The sequence below is a fragment of the Salvelinus fontinalis genome, chromosome 35 (genome assembly GCF_029448725.1).
Source record: "Salvelinus fontinalis isolate EN_2023a chromosome 35, ASM2944872v1, whole genome shotgun sequence".
Taxonomy (NCBI): Eukaryota; Metazoa; Chordata; class Actinopteri; order Salmoniformes; family Salmonidae; genus Salvelinus; species Salvelinus fontinalis.
The window spans coordinates 25034674-25052319 of NC_074699.1; the positions used below are offsets into that span (position 1 = coordinate 25034674).

The 17646-nt window shown below is 44.9% G+C and overlaps 1 protein-coding gene across 13 annotated transcripts in view; it reads right to left on the reverse strand.

Annotated features, from left to right (window-relative positions):
- LOC129834602 (transcription factor SOX-6-like) overlaps positions 1-17646 on the reverse strand; it is a 159705-nt gene that overhangs the window by 82272 nt on the left and 59787 nt on the right. For 8 of the 13 annotated variants that reach the window (XM_055899737.1, XM_055899739.1, XM_055899735.1 and 5 more), the window contains one exon: positions 2666-2906. In XM_055899737.1, coding sequence (XP_055755712.1) covers positions 2666-2906 — 241 coding nt within the window. Of the gene's footprint in view, positions 1-2665; positions 2907-8933; positions 10664-17646 lie in introns of those variants that run through there. The other 5 variants (XM_055899733.1, XM_055899732.1, XM_055899741.1 and 2 more) reach the window with 4 other exon arrangements.

The window sequence follows — 17646 nt, forward strand, 5'->3', positions numbered from 1 at the left end:
TGGACGTCGGGCCCTCATACCACCCTCATGGAGTCTGTTTATGACCGTTTGAGCAGACACATGCACATTTGTAGCCTGCTGGAGGTCATTTTGCAGGGCGCTGGCAGTGCACCTCCTTGCACAAAGGCGGAGGTAGCGGTCCTGCTGCTGGGTTGTTGCCCTCCTACGGCCTCCTCCACGTCTCCTGATGTATTGGCCTGTCTCCTGGTAGCGCCTCCATGCTCTGGACACTACGCTGACAGACACAGCAAACCTTTTTGCCACAGCTCGCATTGATGTGCCATCCTGGATGAACTGCACTACCTGAGCCACTTGTGTGGGTTGTAGACTCCGTCTCATGCTACCACTAGAGTGAGAGCACCGCCAGCATTCAAAAGTGACCAAAACATCAGCCAGGAAGCATAGGAACTGAGAAGTGGTCTGTGATCACCACCTGCAGAATCACTCCTTTTTTGGGGGTGTCTTGCTGATTGCCTATAATTTCCACCTTTTGTCTATTCCATTTGCACAACAGCATGTGACATTTATTGTCAATCAGTGTTGCTTCCTAAGTGGACAGTTTGATTTCACAGAAGTGTGATTGACTTGGAGTTACATTGTGTTGTTTAAGTGTTCCCTTTATTTTTTTGAGCAGTGTATATATATTGGCTGGTTTTTCTCAAGTCAAAAAGGCAGCAAAAACTTTTGTTTTTCATATCTGGATAAAATAATAATAATTGAAGTAATAATAAACTGAAAAGGATTTGACATTATGTAAACTAAATGCAAGCATTTCCTCCCTCAGATCCAAAATGAATAGAATGAACTTTCATACGGATCCTTTCATTCTATCAAGAGGCTGTCGAGTGATTGCAGTGAGTAACAGGAGACAATGCACAAAACATTCTTTCAAATGCCATTCTAATTACCTTCATCACTAACGGCCCTGTGATCCAATTAGAGCCTGTCAGAAGAGCGGACCACCTGAGCAATCTCCTGACTGTCATTTACATACTGGACGACAAGAACAGTGTCTCCAGACCGCCCAGCATCCTTAGAAAACAAGCCGGGACAAAGGGGCTGGGGATGGGGCTGGGGGTGGGACGTGGGTGGGCAGGAGGAGTGGGGGGCAGCGACTCTCTCCCAGCAGCCACTGCAGTGTGGAGGGGTGGCCCCTGGAAGGCTACTTCAGAGCCCCTCTGGGTCTCTTTACTGCAGGCCCGTCTGTCACAAACAACCACCTGCCTCCCCGGCTACAGCCCACAAGTGCCTCTGCTCTTCTCTCCTCCGCACACATCAAAGCAGCTCCACAGATTGTCTGGGGCCTGCTGCAGATGTACACAACAACACATATTGTGGGAGATGTTTCTTTGATGACAAATAGAATGCAGCCTGAAGAAGAAGCGTAGCAACATTCCGTTCTGTCTTAATTTGTCAGACTGTGGTATTGAAGTTTTATTGGGATGCTGTGTAGTGTAATACACGTTTTACTGTTGATATCACTGAGCCTGTTCAGCCTAATAATAACATGTAGCTGATTATAGTTGGTTTGGTGCTGCCTATCTGAGGGTCCCAGGATCCCTACGGCTTCACAGTATTAGAGACAGTACCCATGGCTGGGAGGAGGAGGGAGGGGTTGGGCATGTGAAGAGTTCCCTTTTACAAGCACAGAACAATGGGTGGCTGTTGAGCCTGTATCTTGGCCCCAGTGCATCCTGGTCCAGAGAGAGCCTCTAGTGAGGGAGTCAGGCGGCCTTGGGGGCTGAGGAGCCCGGGCAGGCCCTCTAGAACAGATACCCTCTCAGAGACTTTGTTCCACTGTTTTATTGTCTCCCTATTTATAGTTTCATCAAATCTGTGTGTGACGTTAAAATGCAACTCAATACGTTGTTGTCCTCTTCTTTTAGAGTGGGGAGGATCTCAAGACACTCGTGAGAGCTTAGACTTCAAAGACAAGTGCTTGGCAGAACGCATGGTCTTAAGTCTTCATTGAAATTGTTCCGAGGGCTCTGTTGTGACCGTGTCCTTGTCGGAGAAATTCCTCTCTGCTAGGGCATAGTGACAAGACAGTTTTGTGTGTGTGTGTGTGTGTGTGTGTGTGTGTGTGTGTGTGTGTGTGTGTGTGTGTGTGTGTGTGTGTGTGTGTGTGTGTGTGTGTGTGTGTGTGTGTGTGTGTGTGTGTGTGTGTGTGTGTGTGTGTGTGTGTGTGTGTGTGTGTGTGTGTGTGTGTCAGGCTTACTCACACTCAGAGGCTAGACACTGGTGAAAGTCATTAATGGTGAAGGTCACCAACGGAACATACAGAACATTGTCTGGAATCTACCTCACCCCTGACAACGTTCGAAAACAGACCGCTGTTGTACAGAGACAATAATACGGTACCCTCTGAAACCTTCTGATGGCTTGCCTGTCACCTACAGTAAATAGTGAAGGTACACTGAGTCATTACAGTAGACACTGAGTATTACAGCAGGACGGCAGCTAGCTATAGACCCTATATCAGAGAGATCCACAAAAACACTGCTAAGACATATTACTCTTCATTCTTTGGGATGTATGTTTTCTAGGAATTACAAGATGTATCAATGATTCCTCACTCCTACTTATATTATTTTAGTATTTTTTAGCAAATGTAATATGTCTACTAGTCAACTGGTTTACTGGTCTACAGGGTGGTGTCTCTCACCATGCGCTGCTGGGCTGACACCATGCTGTCCCAGTCACTCTCTGGAGGGACACTGCTGAGGGGCTGCAGTTCGTCCATGGAGCCCTTGCTGTGGAGCAGGCTGTGCAGGGGCAGCTGGGGCGTCCCGTGGGCCTCCGCACTCTCCTCCTTATCCCAGGACAGGTGGTCCTGACTCATGGCTTCCTCCCCATCGGCGACGGAGGCAAACGGAGAGGTGGCTTGCTTGGAAGACATTATTCTGCTGTGGAAGAGAGAAAGAGAATAGGACAACCGGTCAGAAAACTTCAAAGCCACATAGTTAAACGTCAGACAGTTTTATGACACCGGGACGACAAAACAGCTGATGTCAAAATGTATTTACGACAGGTTTGCTGGATGTTTCACCATCCTCACATCAACCTACACCTGTTGGTGCCCTGAAAAACAATGTTGGACCTGAGTCAAATTTGGAGAGATCCTATCAATGGTCATGTGGCCTGCTGAGGAGGTGTGAGAGCAGGCCATGGGGCTTCTCCTAATCCTTTGTTTCATGTAAATGGTGGAGATGAGGCTGGAGATGAGGCTGGAGCGGTGCCTGTGTCTGGGCCAGGCCCAACCCCCCTCCCTCCACCCAGCCAATGATTAGGCTGCTAAGAGGGTTACTATACCACATAACACACTCTCATTAAAGCTCTAACACAGCCCCAGATAGTGCCCCAGTCAAGCCCCAGTCAATAATGACCCTAGATAAAGTTAAACATGACAACACTACTCTCTAGTGCTCCAAATTCAGATAATGCCTTAAACCGCTTTTGTTTATGATAAACAATTATAAGGAGATGACGAGTCAAAGTAATGTACTTGTCCTCTTCTTAATTAACAAAAGAGCCTTAATTGATTGAATTGAACAGTTGACAGAATGATCCTGCCACCAAACACAACACCAACCCCAAGCTGCTTCCTTTTTACTTCCACTCTCCAAATTAGCAAACGATTAACTTTTCAGTGCTACACTATTTCTCCAGGCCAATAAATCCTACTTAAGCAGCTTGGAAATCCGATCCTGGCAGTGGAAGACAGAATTTAAAAATCTGTCACAAGCTTTCATGAATATTACAGTGAAGAGTGCACTTGACATATCAGGTGCAAAGAAAACAAATGCTAACAGTGTTTCATTTTTTCATGTAGCTTAACATTTTACCTCATAGAATTTTACAGCTAATTTAGCCTCTTCTTACAATTAATATGCCACCCTCATGCTGTGGCCTACAATTACTGAAATGAATACTGTGCCAGAAAATCGAATTTTGTGATTGGTATTAATGAGATAATAATATGGCATTACTACTGATCTGAAGTGGGGAAAAGGAGCCAGTCCATATTTACTGGTCATTTTATTTTCCCATGCCCCTGATCTGCCTCTATCTAAGCTGCTGGGTATTTAACAATGAAAACAGCATGTGAGCCTCAAGTCTAGGTCTCATCTCTGCTGTAGCATCTTCTATGCCAGGGAAAGGCAGGGATGGGCAGGGGAAGACAGGGAGAGACAGGGAGGGGCGCTCAAGGTGTGAGAAATCTGGCCCATTATCCTCTCTTCCACAGGGACACTGTGGCAGAAGTTTAACCACCCCCTTAGTTAGGCTATGGGCTGGAGGAAGGAGACAGAGAGGTTGGTATTCTAGGTCAAGGGCTGTGGTGTGATCGTGTCCTTGTGTTGCCTGCTGGGAGGACCATGTGACAGACAGACAGACAGACTCCACCGTACCTCACCAGACTCTGCCAAATGTATGGCATGGGATTCACAGAGGGCTCAAAACAAATTTGACACAGGGTGAGATTAATCTGATCAAGAGTCTAGGTGCTTCCTCCCCGTACGTGAGGATTGTGCACATCGCATGCCGCTGTTAGGCCCGCCAGCGCTCAGCAGCCTCAGCTCCACTAAAGAATGACTAGTTCACTTGAAGCCGTGCCATCCTTTTACACACACCGCGCTGAACAGCAGAGCAGACTGGCACTCTCAATGTGAATTGTTAAATACAGTTCATTAACTGAGTTCAGAGCCAGCACAATACTGTATTTCACAAGGCATTACAATAAAGAGTGTTGAAAACACATATACGTATCAGGACATCCAAGTCTTACAGGCAGGCAGGCAGGCAGGCAGGCACGCACGCACGCACACACACACACACACACACACACACACACACACACACACACACACACACACACACACACACACACACACACACACACACACACACACACACACACACACACACACACACACACAGAGGCACGTAGTTATAGATCAGTATTTTTGGTGGTGGTTAGGGTGAAAATGTGAAAATAGCAGGCCATGTTAATCACCCAGGCCCCAGCAGCTGTGTCAACAGGGCCAGTCTGTCAGGTACCATAGTGCTGGGAGGGAAGGAGCCTCACTCTCTCTCAGACCGGCCTGTGATGTCTTCTGTTTTCTCTAGAGAGACCCAGCTCTCAATTTTAATCAGACAATAAATAGTTTCCTGTAATTATATGAGAACTTATTCTCAACTGGCCTACCTGGTTAAATAAAGGTGAAATAAAATAAATAAAAATATCAAATAGAACATGGTCTCGAAATTGAGAGTGTTCATTGGAAATCTAAATTCAGAGCAAAGTTCAGAACTTGCATGTTGAGAGTGATGGTGTGCTGTGAAGAAGATGGGGGTGGAGAGAGGTTTGAGAAGGGGGAGGGGGTTGGGCTCGAGTTAGGAGATTCCGACACATTTTTTATTCATGCATCCAAAAAGCCCGGGCCTCCAGGACAACAAGCTCCCGTCTTCAATGGAGTGCGAGAGTGAAACAAAGCACTTCTTTTGTATGACACAGTAAATCAAGTGGTATTATTTTACCACTAAAATATTCAGTCTCTCAGGCACTTTTACCCCGGTCTCCAGCCATCAGTCAAGCTGCTGAGGCGTGAGAGAGACAGAGTGAACAGGGCTGACTCCATCCTCCTGTAACATGTGTCTACAGCAATCTTGTTAGAAAATGCAACAGATCTGCGGCAGGCTCCGTAACAGTATTTGTCAGTGGGTTAATAATTTATTAGCAGAGCTGGGAGGGCTGCGCTCAGCTAAAGAGAGCACAGAGCAAGGGTGCCCCACCCCCCAACCTCTCAGAGGCCCTATACAATACCAGCACTCATTATTGAAGGGAGAGAGAGGGAGGGATATTGCAATAAGTCTCAGAAAATGTCAGAGGGCAACAATATGTATATTATATAGTCCCCAAAGCCTATGCTGGGATATAATGGTAAACAACGTGAGCGTTTGATTCCAGAATTGTTTGAATGAAACAATAAAGCATAAGGTGTTTCATAGAGTAGGAGAGCAGCTGGGGTCCAGGTCGACAGTGGGGATTGTGAAACATTGAATAACAGAGTATCCAAGGCTCTGGTGAGACACTCATAAAAAAGTCTCAACAAAACAACCCGTTTATACATTGCATTCTAACTACACTGCATTCTGCACTGCTGCTATTCCTTTACTCTTATCAATAATGTAATGTGTTTCTCTAGTAATGAAGCCCAATATGTGCCTTTGTGTACATTGAGCAGTGAGAATATGGCAAACTGAAGAAGCCTCTCTGGCGTGAATTCTTGACAAGCCGTCTCCCCTCATGCTTGATTACACAATAACAATGGACAGCTAACAAACCAAACGAATCAATAAGAGCATGACATGTTGCCTGCCTTCTCCCAGACAAAGCCCCAGTGACTTTGCAGAGGAAAGAGAGAGGAAAACGTGAAAGAGAGAAAGGGTCTATATATAGCTGACAATACTGCCCACATGTAAAGGATTAGGAGTGAAGGCTCATATGGCCTGGAATGCTTTGAGTCTTGAATTGTTGCTACTGATAATGTTCCATCACGCGACAACCTCTGTTTAATTGGTTAGCATTAGAGGACCCTAGGTCTTCTGACTGGGCCGTGTGTCTGTGGCTATCGCATTTCCTCCTCTATCGTAACAAGCTCTGACTTTCAGCCCGCAGTCGCTGCTCTTTCACACTGCTGACCTTTTATAGACAATGGTGATAAGTAACTCCACACCAGCCCCCCCCCCCTTCGCCCATCGCCCATCGCCTGCCTCGCGCCCCACAACACCCACGCCTCTTCCCTCTTCTCCCAGCATTAATCATAGGTCACTTCAGCAGAAAAATATTAGCCCCCTTACCCTCAGACACCACCACCCAATTTTTCCGGGGGGAATAATGAAATAAGTCGTTAAAACAAAAGGGCCATTGTTTGAGGACATAGCGATGGGAAAGCTGCTTTATGACCGAGCTTCAAGTCTCCATGGGTAACGACGTGCAGACATACACACACACACAAATAGACACACACACCAAAATGCAGAAAATAAAAGGTATAAATGATAATGATTTGGGGAAATATTCCTTATTGGAATCTTTTGATTTTCTCTAAAGAAAAATCTAAACTTATTTGAAAACAAAGGCATTTCAACAGAAACTGAACATTGGGTGAAGATCTAAAAAGCATGATGTCTTTAGACAACATCGACTAGAACAAAGAGATTAGGTCAAATATTAACATTACACCATACTAACAATGGAAAACTAAACATGTAAATACGAGCAGTTATCGCAGGCCAGCACAAGAGCCATTTGGTGCACCTAATGAAATATCATTATAGGGGAGTATATGCATTACACACCATGCTAGTGAAGGCACTGTGAGAACATGGTCAGAGCAACACAGTCTACACAAAGAAGATACAGGCTTTACTCCAGAGCACAAGTCAGGGCTCACACACATAGTGGGAGAGAGAAAGAGTTCATATAAGTTCTAGTATTCAATTTAGTTTAAGCAATCTACAATACATTAAAAAAACTCATTTGAGGACTGAAGGCCATATTTCCTTACATTTGAAAATATCTTTTGAATTTCCTTTCAATAGACACTCAATATTGTCTATATTTTACAGATGGATAGAGCCAGGCTCATATGAGCCTGAGACTGGCTGTACAACGTACAAAGGGAAAAAATATGTCTTCCTCTAGAGGTCTTTGTAACCTCCTATTTCCCCACTGTTGTCCCAGGTGACATAGCAGGGATCCACAGGGTCTTCACCTGGCATAATAACATGTTGCTACCTCACAGCTCCCAGCTGGAAAATTACTGACACACTCACTGCCGTTTAGCACAATTAAATGATCGCCTTCCATTGTGACTGTGTTTTAGATGAGGCTGGCACCCCATACATAAACATATAATAATGATTCAGCTTCTACCGCTCTCCTTCACTCTCTATACAAAGCGTGCGCACACACACACACACGCACACGCACACGCACACACACACACACACACACACACACATTCCACAGCAGCTAACACTACCTATGAGACCCAGTAAACGAAAAATCGATGGAGAGGAACTCCTTACTTCTTACTGTAAATTCTAAAATGGCTACAATATTTGAAGATAAACTCATCTACTGTATGAGGACGATGAGATGTGAACTCATTTTATTTTTGAAGTCTTTTCACAGTTTATTTATGATAATCAGATTTATTTTACATTATTTAGATTTTATGGATTCTACAAACGAATGGCTGTGCTAGACATTATAGCTTTAAAAAATATATATATATATAAAGATGTTCAAATTAAAAGTTAAAATGAACATCTCACTTCCATGATAAATATTTCAGACAATAATATAAAAATGTAATCCAAGGAGAAAAATTCAAGTGGACGAAGTAATTATGGGTAATGATATAAAAATATTGCAAATGGCTGGGGAAATACATACACCCTAACAACGTAGCTGGAGAGAGTTGTTCCTCTATAAATGTTGACCTTCCCCCTTCAAAAAGTCAACTCAATTACACAAGCACTTCATCCCCACTTCACTCACTCTCCTGATGCTTTCGCTATTAGAAACCAACGTAGTTACTCCGTCTAAAACCCACACTCAAAAAGACAGCCACCCAGAGTAAATTAAGCAAGCCTCCTCAAGTGCACACTTTAGATATAGAGCACAGCATCCATAATTACTTTGCACAGTAAATTATTTGCAATAATATCCTGTTGGAGGAGCCGTCTTCCGTCTCACTTTAAACACTTGCGCAGCTGGATTAGTTAGACAGCCTGGTTGGGGTCTGCCCCTCCTTGCTAGCTGCTAGGCAGAGCCTGACAACAGAGGCCGATGCAGGTGTGAGAGCGCTGAAGTGGCTCTGTCTGTCTGTCTACCCAGTGAGGGTCGAGGAGCACACACTTACAAACTGAGCCGCTCGTCTCCACCGATGGCCCCCTCCGCCACTGGCCCTCTTCCTCCCGATCCAAGAGAGACAACTTCAGCGCTGGATGGCATAACACCTCCTCAGTTCACCAGGAGCCAGAGGGGTACACACACTCTCTCTCACACAGACACACACACACACTCTCTCTCACACAGACACACACACACACTCTCTCTCACACAGACACACACACACACACTCTCTCTCTCACACAGACACACACACACACTCTCTCTATCTCACACAGACACACTCTCTCTCTCACACAGACACACACACACACACTCTCTCTCTCACACAGACACACTCTCTCTCTCTCACACAGACACACACACACACTCTCTCTCTCTCACACAGACACACTCTCTCTCTCTCACACAGACACACACACACACACTCTCTCACTCACACACACACACTCTCTCTCTCTTTCTCTCTCTCACACACACACACTCACATGCACAATCACACACACTCACGAACACACGCTGACAGGCCAAGCGTCCAGTGCAGTACTTTTCCCATCTGTTCCACAGTACTCTGTCTCAGAAGGCATCCACGAGAAGGAGAAGTAGAGGACAGAACTAGAGGACAGAACTAGAGGACAGAAGTAGAGGACAGAACTAGAGGACAGAACTAGAGGACAGCCAGGAGCAGCACACATAGGAGCAGCACCCACAATAAAGAATAGCACCAGAACTACTGCACCACCTCAGCACTACCACTCTCTCGTCCAGCAAGCAGTCTGGCGCTAAAGAGATTGAGAGGCAAGAAAATCAACTTGTTTTTTCCTTCCCTCTCTTTCTCTGTCTCTCTCTCTCTTACACTCCCCCGCTCTCTCTCGCTCTCTGAACGTGTAGAGGTCTGGGCCTTCTGGGTGATGCAGTTCCCAAAGTGCCTTCTGTCACTGCCGCTGCAGTTAAGCAAACTTTACAGCCAGTCAAGCCATCAACCAACATGGGCTATTCGCTGAGCAACAGTGGAGCTTTGTGGCTCCCCTCCCAGTTGACAGTAAGTTATGAGCCCTTTGTGAGTGCAGGGGAAGGAAAACAGAGATCGGAATTTGGCAGGAACATAATAATACAGAATTCTCCTGTCTGTGGAACCTGAAGTTTTCATGGAAACAATCAAGCATTGTTGGGGTAAAGAAAAGCGACTGACAGATGAAATATAGTGGGGGGCCCTTTTAGGAAAACAGTCAACAAAGCGCCATTCAGGCCGGGTCCTTTCTGTCATTTATAAAGATAACTTCTATGCACTTGAGAGTTTAGAGCAAAGAGTTCAGATTGAACTAACAAAGTGTAACATCTCCCACAGTCCACAGTGCAGAGAGCTGTGGAGAGGACTGGGGGTGCCAAACAAGTAGGACTGGGGCTGCCAGGCATCACAAGGTTCCTAGAGATACACAATGAGTATATAGGGGACAGAGGGGGAGGAGAGAAGAGAAGGGGGAGAGGAGAGAAAAGGGGCCCCTGAAAAAACGCAGAGAGCCGCGCCAAAAGAGCAGGAACAATGGCTAATTATGAAGGAGTAATTTTGCAGGGGGACAGAAAAAGAGAGGGACAGTGGAGACACAGAATGGATTATGAAAGGAGGGGGGGTATTCTTCTGCATGGCAGGAGAACTGTGGGCCTCAGTCTTTGGCCTGCTCCTTATGAGGTCATCACTGGCAGCTATTGCCCAGAAAAGTTTGGTTGGTACAACTGCCGTTTGGACATCTGGAATGTCGGCACACAGTGGCCTGCTTTCTCCGCAACTATCCTGATTCTTTTCTTTTCCAAAAATAGGACGCTTCGCCAGCGCTGGTCACTCAAATTGGAAAATGTACAACGTCTAATGAAAAGAATAGCAGTTTTGTTCTCTTTCATTCTCATCGCATAAATGGGAATGAGGAAATTACCTACAACGCTGCTTTGATTAAGAGGCTCAATTCTAGGGATTGGCTGGACAACAGCTCATTAGTTACAGTTAGTCCCACCCCTAATTCTTTGGGGATTTGTTTTCTTTCATTCTTTCTTTCTCTGTTTTTCTCTCACTCACTCATGAATTGAAAGAATTCATTGGGCGCGCAAACAAGGCACACAAATGTGTCCACCTTTGTCACTCTGGACGTTTTTCTCTATCTTAGTGCCTTGTATGTTCTCTGAGGGACGGAGGGAGGTTGAGAAACTGATTCCTGGGATAAAGGGAGGGAGGGAGCTACGGAGGGAGGGAAAGGGCCATATTCTGAGAGTGGCAACGTTTCATGTGACACGTCAATCGGAAAATCAAAACAGGGGTAGTTCATTTGCTCCACCCAGATGAGACCATGTAGAAGGGACTGATGAATAGAGGTCAGGCAGGCCACACCTCACAGACATTGATTGCCGATTTAAACCACTGAAACCAATTCATTTGCCCTTGTTGAATAGAAAGCATGGTCAACAGTGTGTAACGCTGTGACAGGTCGGACGGGAGGGCCGAATAAAAGTGAGCGGCTAAACGAATGCTTGGCAGCCGGCTCTGTTTGGAGGTGGTTAAAAGTTATCCTGCTGACTGACAGCCCATACAGAGGAAAAGAGGCTGCAAGGAGAAACGAGATCTGAGGAGCCAAACCAGAACCACCTGCCATTGATCTGAGTAATTGCCCAAAAATTTGGTTCACAGAAGACATGTACAGCCCCTGTTTAGCAATGCTTCACTCACAGAGCGGCACGGAGAAAACCACTATAACTGAATGGGAAACACAGTCTAATAAAATCAGGGAGCTGACAGACATGGTTGAAGAGAAAAATGTGCAGTATATGCAGTCTGAGAGAACAGGCTCTGTACAGGATTAGCCGCTGACTGATACAGAAAATGCCTCACCACTGGGCTGTTAACCATGTGTCTGACCACTGATACTACGCTCACACTCACACTGCATTCATCTATTTGTCAAGATGCCAGATAAAAAGACATGGTAGGCCTCTGTCGAAATATAAATATCACCGCAAATGATAAACTCACTGCAATCTATTACCTACAAAAACAGAAAATAAGACTTCTTTCTGCCTGGTCAGCAGTGAGTAGGTTTTGATGGGGAAATGGGGCCATTATTTCCCCTCTCACTATCTCCATCACAGCCCCAGGCCTCTGGTAGTTTCTGGTAGTCAGAGTCAGTCATGTTGACTAACACCTTGGTGGGAGAGGTTTCTCTTCTTTCCTGGCAGACGCGCATGCATCATGACAGGCTTTCAGAATGAAATCATGAACTAAATTGCTTTCTTAAAAAACCACAAGTGTGAGCCAGGGGTTTGTGTCTGTGTCTGGCCGGTGGCCACGTCCCTCTGGTTCCCAGGCAGCCTCTCAGGCAGCCTCTACCCGGCTCCTCTGTTGTGGTTCCCTGCTACCACATTCATTACGCTCAGCGCAGCCCGGCCCAGCCTCAGACTCGCTACACTGTGGTGGGGCTCCCTCACTGGACCAGTAGGAAATCATCTGGTCATCTCAAACTACTCCTCTATTTCAGACGGCCCCGCCCCGCACAAAGAGGCCCTTTGTCCCAGCACGTTCATGACCACCCTTTAGATCTCAATCAGTGAATCAATCAAAAACATACAAACAAATCTGGTTTTATAGCTGGGGTTTTAAAGTCTGAAGGGGGTTGTCTGAAAGACTGACTCAACATTTCACAAATTTACACTGCTTTATTACCAAACAACAATCACTAAAGTTGCAGTTCCTAGCAACACTTCAAACATTTTTTGGAACATTATTAAAATAGCATTCTGGTGTGTCTAGCTGTGCCATGGCAGTTAACAGGGAAATGTAGTAGTCTGCATGTAGGCTATATCTCTTACAAACAAATGTTTAAAAGCCTTGCTACTGAAAACGGAAAGCTGGGGGACAAAATCAACTGAAAAGTCAATATCCTAAAACACAGAGAGAGAGAGAGAGGGAGACAGTAAAAGTATATTATGCAACAAACAAAAACAGAAGACAGGGCCATGGTCTTTGGAAATACTGTCTCTATCTGACCCAAATAGACTTAAATAAGCAGCAAACAGAAAAAGGCAAATATCTGGTGAAGGCCGGACAAATAGTGGATAGTGATTGCAGCTGAGCTGTAAGAGAGGATAACAAGCCTCCAGTCCCCCACCTCCCCCCGCCCTCTGCCCCGGCCCTCTATCTGTCCTTCTCTCACTAGGCTCAAGGTAGCAGATGTGTCTTTCACAGCCTGTGGAGTGTGCAACCAATCTGCAAACAATAGCTGGGACTTGATAAAGGTTGAATGTCTGTCGCAACACACCGGTTAGGAGAGAGGTGAAAACGCAGAGTCCACGCCACGCTGCAAACCCACGCCCTACAGCGGTTTCTCCTCTGACATGTCACTCCAGCCTAACTATAGGTGTGACGGTGAGAATGTGTGTGTGTGTGTTAGTGGGCCACTACCATGCTATTTAAGCCCGTCAGTAAGCCCATTACACCAGTATAAGTCACCTCCCTGACCTCCCGTTGAGATAACAGTTGGTGTAAACATGTACAATCCTATTAACATAATAATATACATGGAGCCGGCTACAGTGGCCACAGGTCCGTGTGCGAAAGCCGTCTCTGAGTCTTAAATACCACAGTCGGCCATGACAGAGAAACAGATACAGACACAGCCATGATCTCTGACACCATCAATCAATCAATCAATTTTATTTTATATAGCCCTTCGTACATCAGATAATATCTCGAAGTGCTGTACAGAAACCCAGCCTAAAACCCCAAACAGCTAGAATGCAGGTGTAGAAGCACGGTGGCTAGGAAAAACTCCCTAGAAAGGCCAAAACCTAGGAAGAAACCTAGAGAGGAACCAGGCTATGAGGGGTGGCCAGTCCTCTTCTGGCTGTGCCGGGTGGAGATTATAACAGAACTATGCCAAGATGTTCAAAAATGTTCATAAGTGACAAGCATGGTCAAATAATAATCATGAATAATTTTCAGTTGGCTTTTCATAGCTGATCATTAAGAGTTGAAAAACAACAGGTCTGGGACAGGTGGCGGTTCCATAACCGCAGGCAGAACAGCTGAAACTGGAATAGCAGCAAGGCCAGGCGGACTGGGGACAGCAAGGAGTCACCACGGGCGGCAGTCACCACGGGCGCCACCACAGCCCTCTCTTTGTCTGTACTGTAGACAGGACACTGGACAGGACCACAAGTTCAATCTGAGTTCATTATGGACTCTCTATTGGTCAATGACTGGAGTCAATGCAGTAATAGACATTAGAATGGCATTTCTCTTCATCTATTCCAGTAGACATCGACAGTGTTAAGAGAACGCTGAAAAGACTGATGTTCAGAGAGAGAAAGTACTGTTGGCATCTCAGTTGATCTCTACACTGTAAATACCCTGCATTATTAATTGCATGACACACCGGTTCAATATGGATTGGATTTCACAATGCCAAAGTAAAAGCCACTGTGTGTGTGTGTATGTGTGTGTGTGTGTGTGTGTGTGTGTGTGCGTGCGTGCGTGCGTGCGTGCGTGTGTGAGAGTACACTGAGTTTCTCCCAGGTTTATGACAGTAGTAACGAGCAAGCCTGCAGGGCACAAATAGACAAATGAGGAGGACTGGAATACATTATTAGAGCTCATCAATTATCTTTATACTAGAGCTGGAGTGATGGCTTAGTTTGTGTCGTCTCTTCTTAAAAACAAAATATAAATATTATGAGTACAACATGAAAATATTTTTGAAGACAACAACAGATTTATTTACATAAAAAGGATAGATTATATTAATTTGAAATGAGTGGGTCGTTCCACAGATTATACAAAATATTTTTTTTCTTCCTGTGATTAGGAAATGTGTCTTATCACAAAATGAGACATTTAGATATTTATAATATGTAAAACCATTAATAACTATTCAGTTAGCATTGACTAACTATTCATTTGTCTGTTCTTAGGCTGAACAAAGCCATGAAAATAACCTCTCCATGTACTGTACTGTACGGTCTCGCAATATTCAGGATTGTGCAGCCATTTTAAAACGATGAAAAACACATTGTGTTGAGCGATATGAAAGCATAATGTCCAACGGGGGTCAGTCAGCTCAACAGTGAGTGCAGCGGAGAGACCATGTCAGGGTAAATATTTAACAGGCAGCCATTTAAACCAATAGAACTGCAGGAGAGTGAGGAGCCGACGCATGTCAGGAGACATAGACTGTCCTAGACTACAGGACTGCTTTGTACAGACACAGTGAATAGGAGAGGACGCACTGATCTGTCCACTGCATTCATCTATTATAAATGTTGCCTTCACGCTGTGCAGTTAAATATATAGAGTTGAAGTCGGAGGTTTACATACACTTAGGTTGGTGTCAGTAAAACTTGTTTTTCAACCACTAAAAAATGATTGTTAACAAACTATAGTTTTGGCAAGTCGGTTAGGACATCTTTTTAAGTCATTTTTACAACAATTGTTTACAGACAGATTATTTCACTTATAATTCACTGTATCACAATTCCAGTGGGTCAGAAGTTTACATACACTAAGGTGACTGTGCCTTTAAACAGCTTGGAAAATTCGAGAAAATTATGTCATGGCTTTAGAAGCTTCTGATAGGCTAATTGACATCATTTGAGCCAATTGGAGGTGTACCTGTGGATGTATTTCAAGGCCTACCTTCAAACTCGGTGCCTCTTTGCTTGACATCATGGGAAAATCAAAATAAATCAACCAAGACCTCAGCAAAAAAAATGTAGTCCTCCACAAGTCTGGTTCATCCTTGGGAGCAATTTCCAAATGCCTGAAGGCACCATGTTTATCTGTACAAACAATAGTACGCAAGTATAAACACCATGGGACCACGCAGCCGTCATACCGCTCAGGAAGGAGACACGTTCTGTCTCCTACTGCAAATCAATCCCAGAACAACAGCAAAGGACCTTGTGAAGATGCTGGAGGAAACAAGTACCAAAGTATCTATATCCACAGTAAAACAAGTCCTCTATCGACATAACCTGAAAGGACCGCTGAGCAAGTAAGAATCCACTGCTCAAAAGCCACCATAAAAAAGCCAGACTACGGTTTGCAACTGCACATGGGGACAAAGATTGTACCTTTTGGAGAAATGTCCTCTGGTCTGATGAAACACAAATAGAACTGTTTGGCCATAATGACCATCATTATGTTTGGAGGAAAAAGGGGGATGCTTGCAAGCCGAAGAACACCATCACCACGGTGCTTTGTTGCAGGAGGGACTGGTGCACTTCACAAAATAGATGGCATCATGTTGCAAGAAAATGATGTGGATATATTGAAGCAACAACTCAAGACATCAGTCAGGAAGTCAAAGCTTGGTCAGAAATGGGTCTTCCAAATGGACAATGACCCCAAGCATACTTCCAAAGTTGTGGCAAAATGGCTTCAGGACAACAAAGTTGAGGTATTGGAGTGGCCATCACAAAGCCCTCACCTCAATCCTATAGAAAATGTGTGGGCAGAACTGAAAAAGCATGTGCGAGCAAGGATGCCTATAAACCTGACTCAGTTACACCAGTTCTGTCAGGAGGAATGGGTCAAAATTCACCCAACTTATTGTGGGAAGCTTGTGGAAGGCTACCCAAAACGTTTGACCCAAAGTCAATGCTACCAAATACTAATTGAGTGTATGTAAACTTCTGACCCCCTGGGAATGTTAGTTAAAGAAATAAAAGCTGAAATAAATCATTCTCTCTACTATTATTCTGACATTTCACATTCTCAAAATAAAGTTGTGATCCTAACTGACCTAAGACAGGGAATTTTTACTGGGATTAAATGTCAGGAATTGTGACAAACTGAGTTTAAATGAATTTGGCTAAGGTGTATGTAAACTTCCGACTTCAACTGTATATGGTACTGTAACTATGTATCTGAATGTGTAGGAATGCTGCGCATGAGGAGTGTATGTGTGGCTGCATGTGTGTATATGCGTGTGTGCGTGTGTGTGCGGTGCACGAGGTGTGTGTCTTTATCTTTGTTCTATGGGAGGGCCTCCCCGGGCTCCTGCAGTGTAATGTACAAATCCCCTGTAAGACATCAGCAGAGTATCAGTCAGCCAGCCAGCCAGCCAGTCAGTCTAAGAACAAGCCAGCCGGCTATAAATGGCAGGTACAGCTCACAAGCTAAAAATAAAGGGGGGCTGTGTTTTTTAGGAATGGTGTTCCTGAATTAAACACAACAGGAGCCAAACACTAAATCAGAACGGCTTTGCCTCAGGCTTAATGTGAAAAACAAATGAACGTCAAAGCAAGGAGAGAGTTAGCTAACTCCTGAATAATGAATAAGGTAGACTCATGCTTGGCCCATCACTTAACTAGACTCGACATGGAACAGAGTGTCTCTCTAGATCTGTTTCTCTCTTTCTGTCTCTGACTACCTGTGTAATGCGTATCATGAAATGAACCACATTACAGAATTGAACATCTAAGAACGTCAGGAGAAGATTAAATTCTGGGAGAGGGGGAGAGATCATGTGCCGTGGCTTAGAGGCCCATCTCTACCTCTGTCAATAACTCCACACAGCAGAGGGTCTGGAGAGGAGACATCTCTAAAAGCTTTCTCTGAATCTGTCAAAATGTCCCACTTCCCCTTTCCGATGTGGCAGTCAGTCAGGCCCTGTGAAGTAGCTGTCTCTCCTCTCCTCTCTTCCACTCAGAGCCACTCGGGGATTGCATCACGGCAGGGCAGG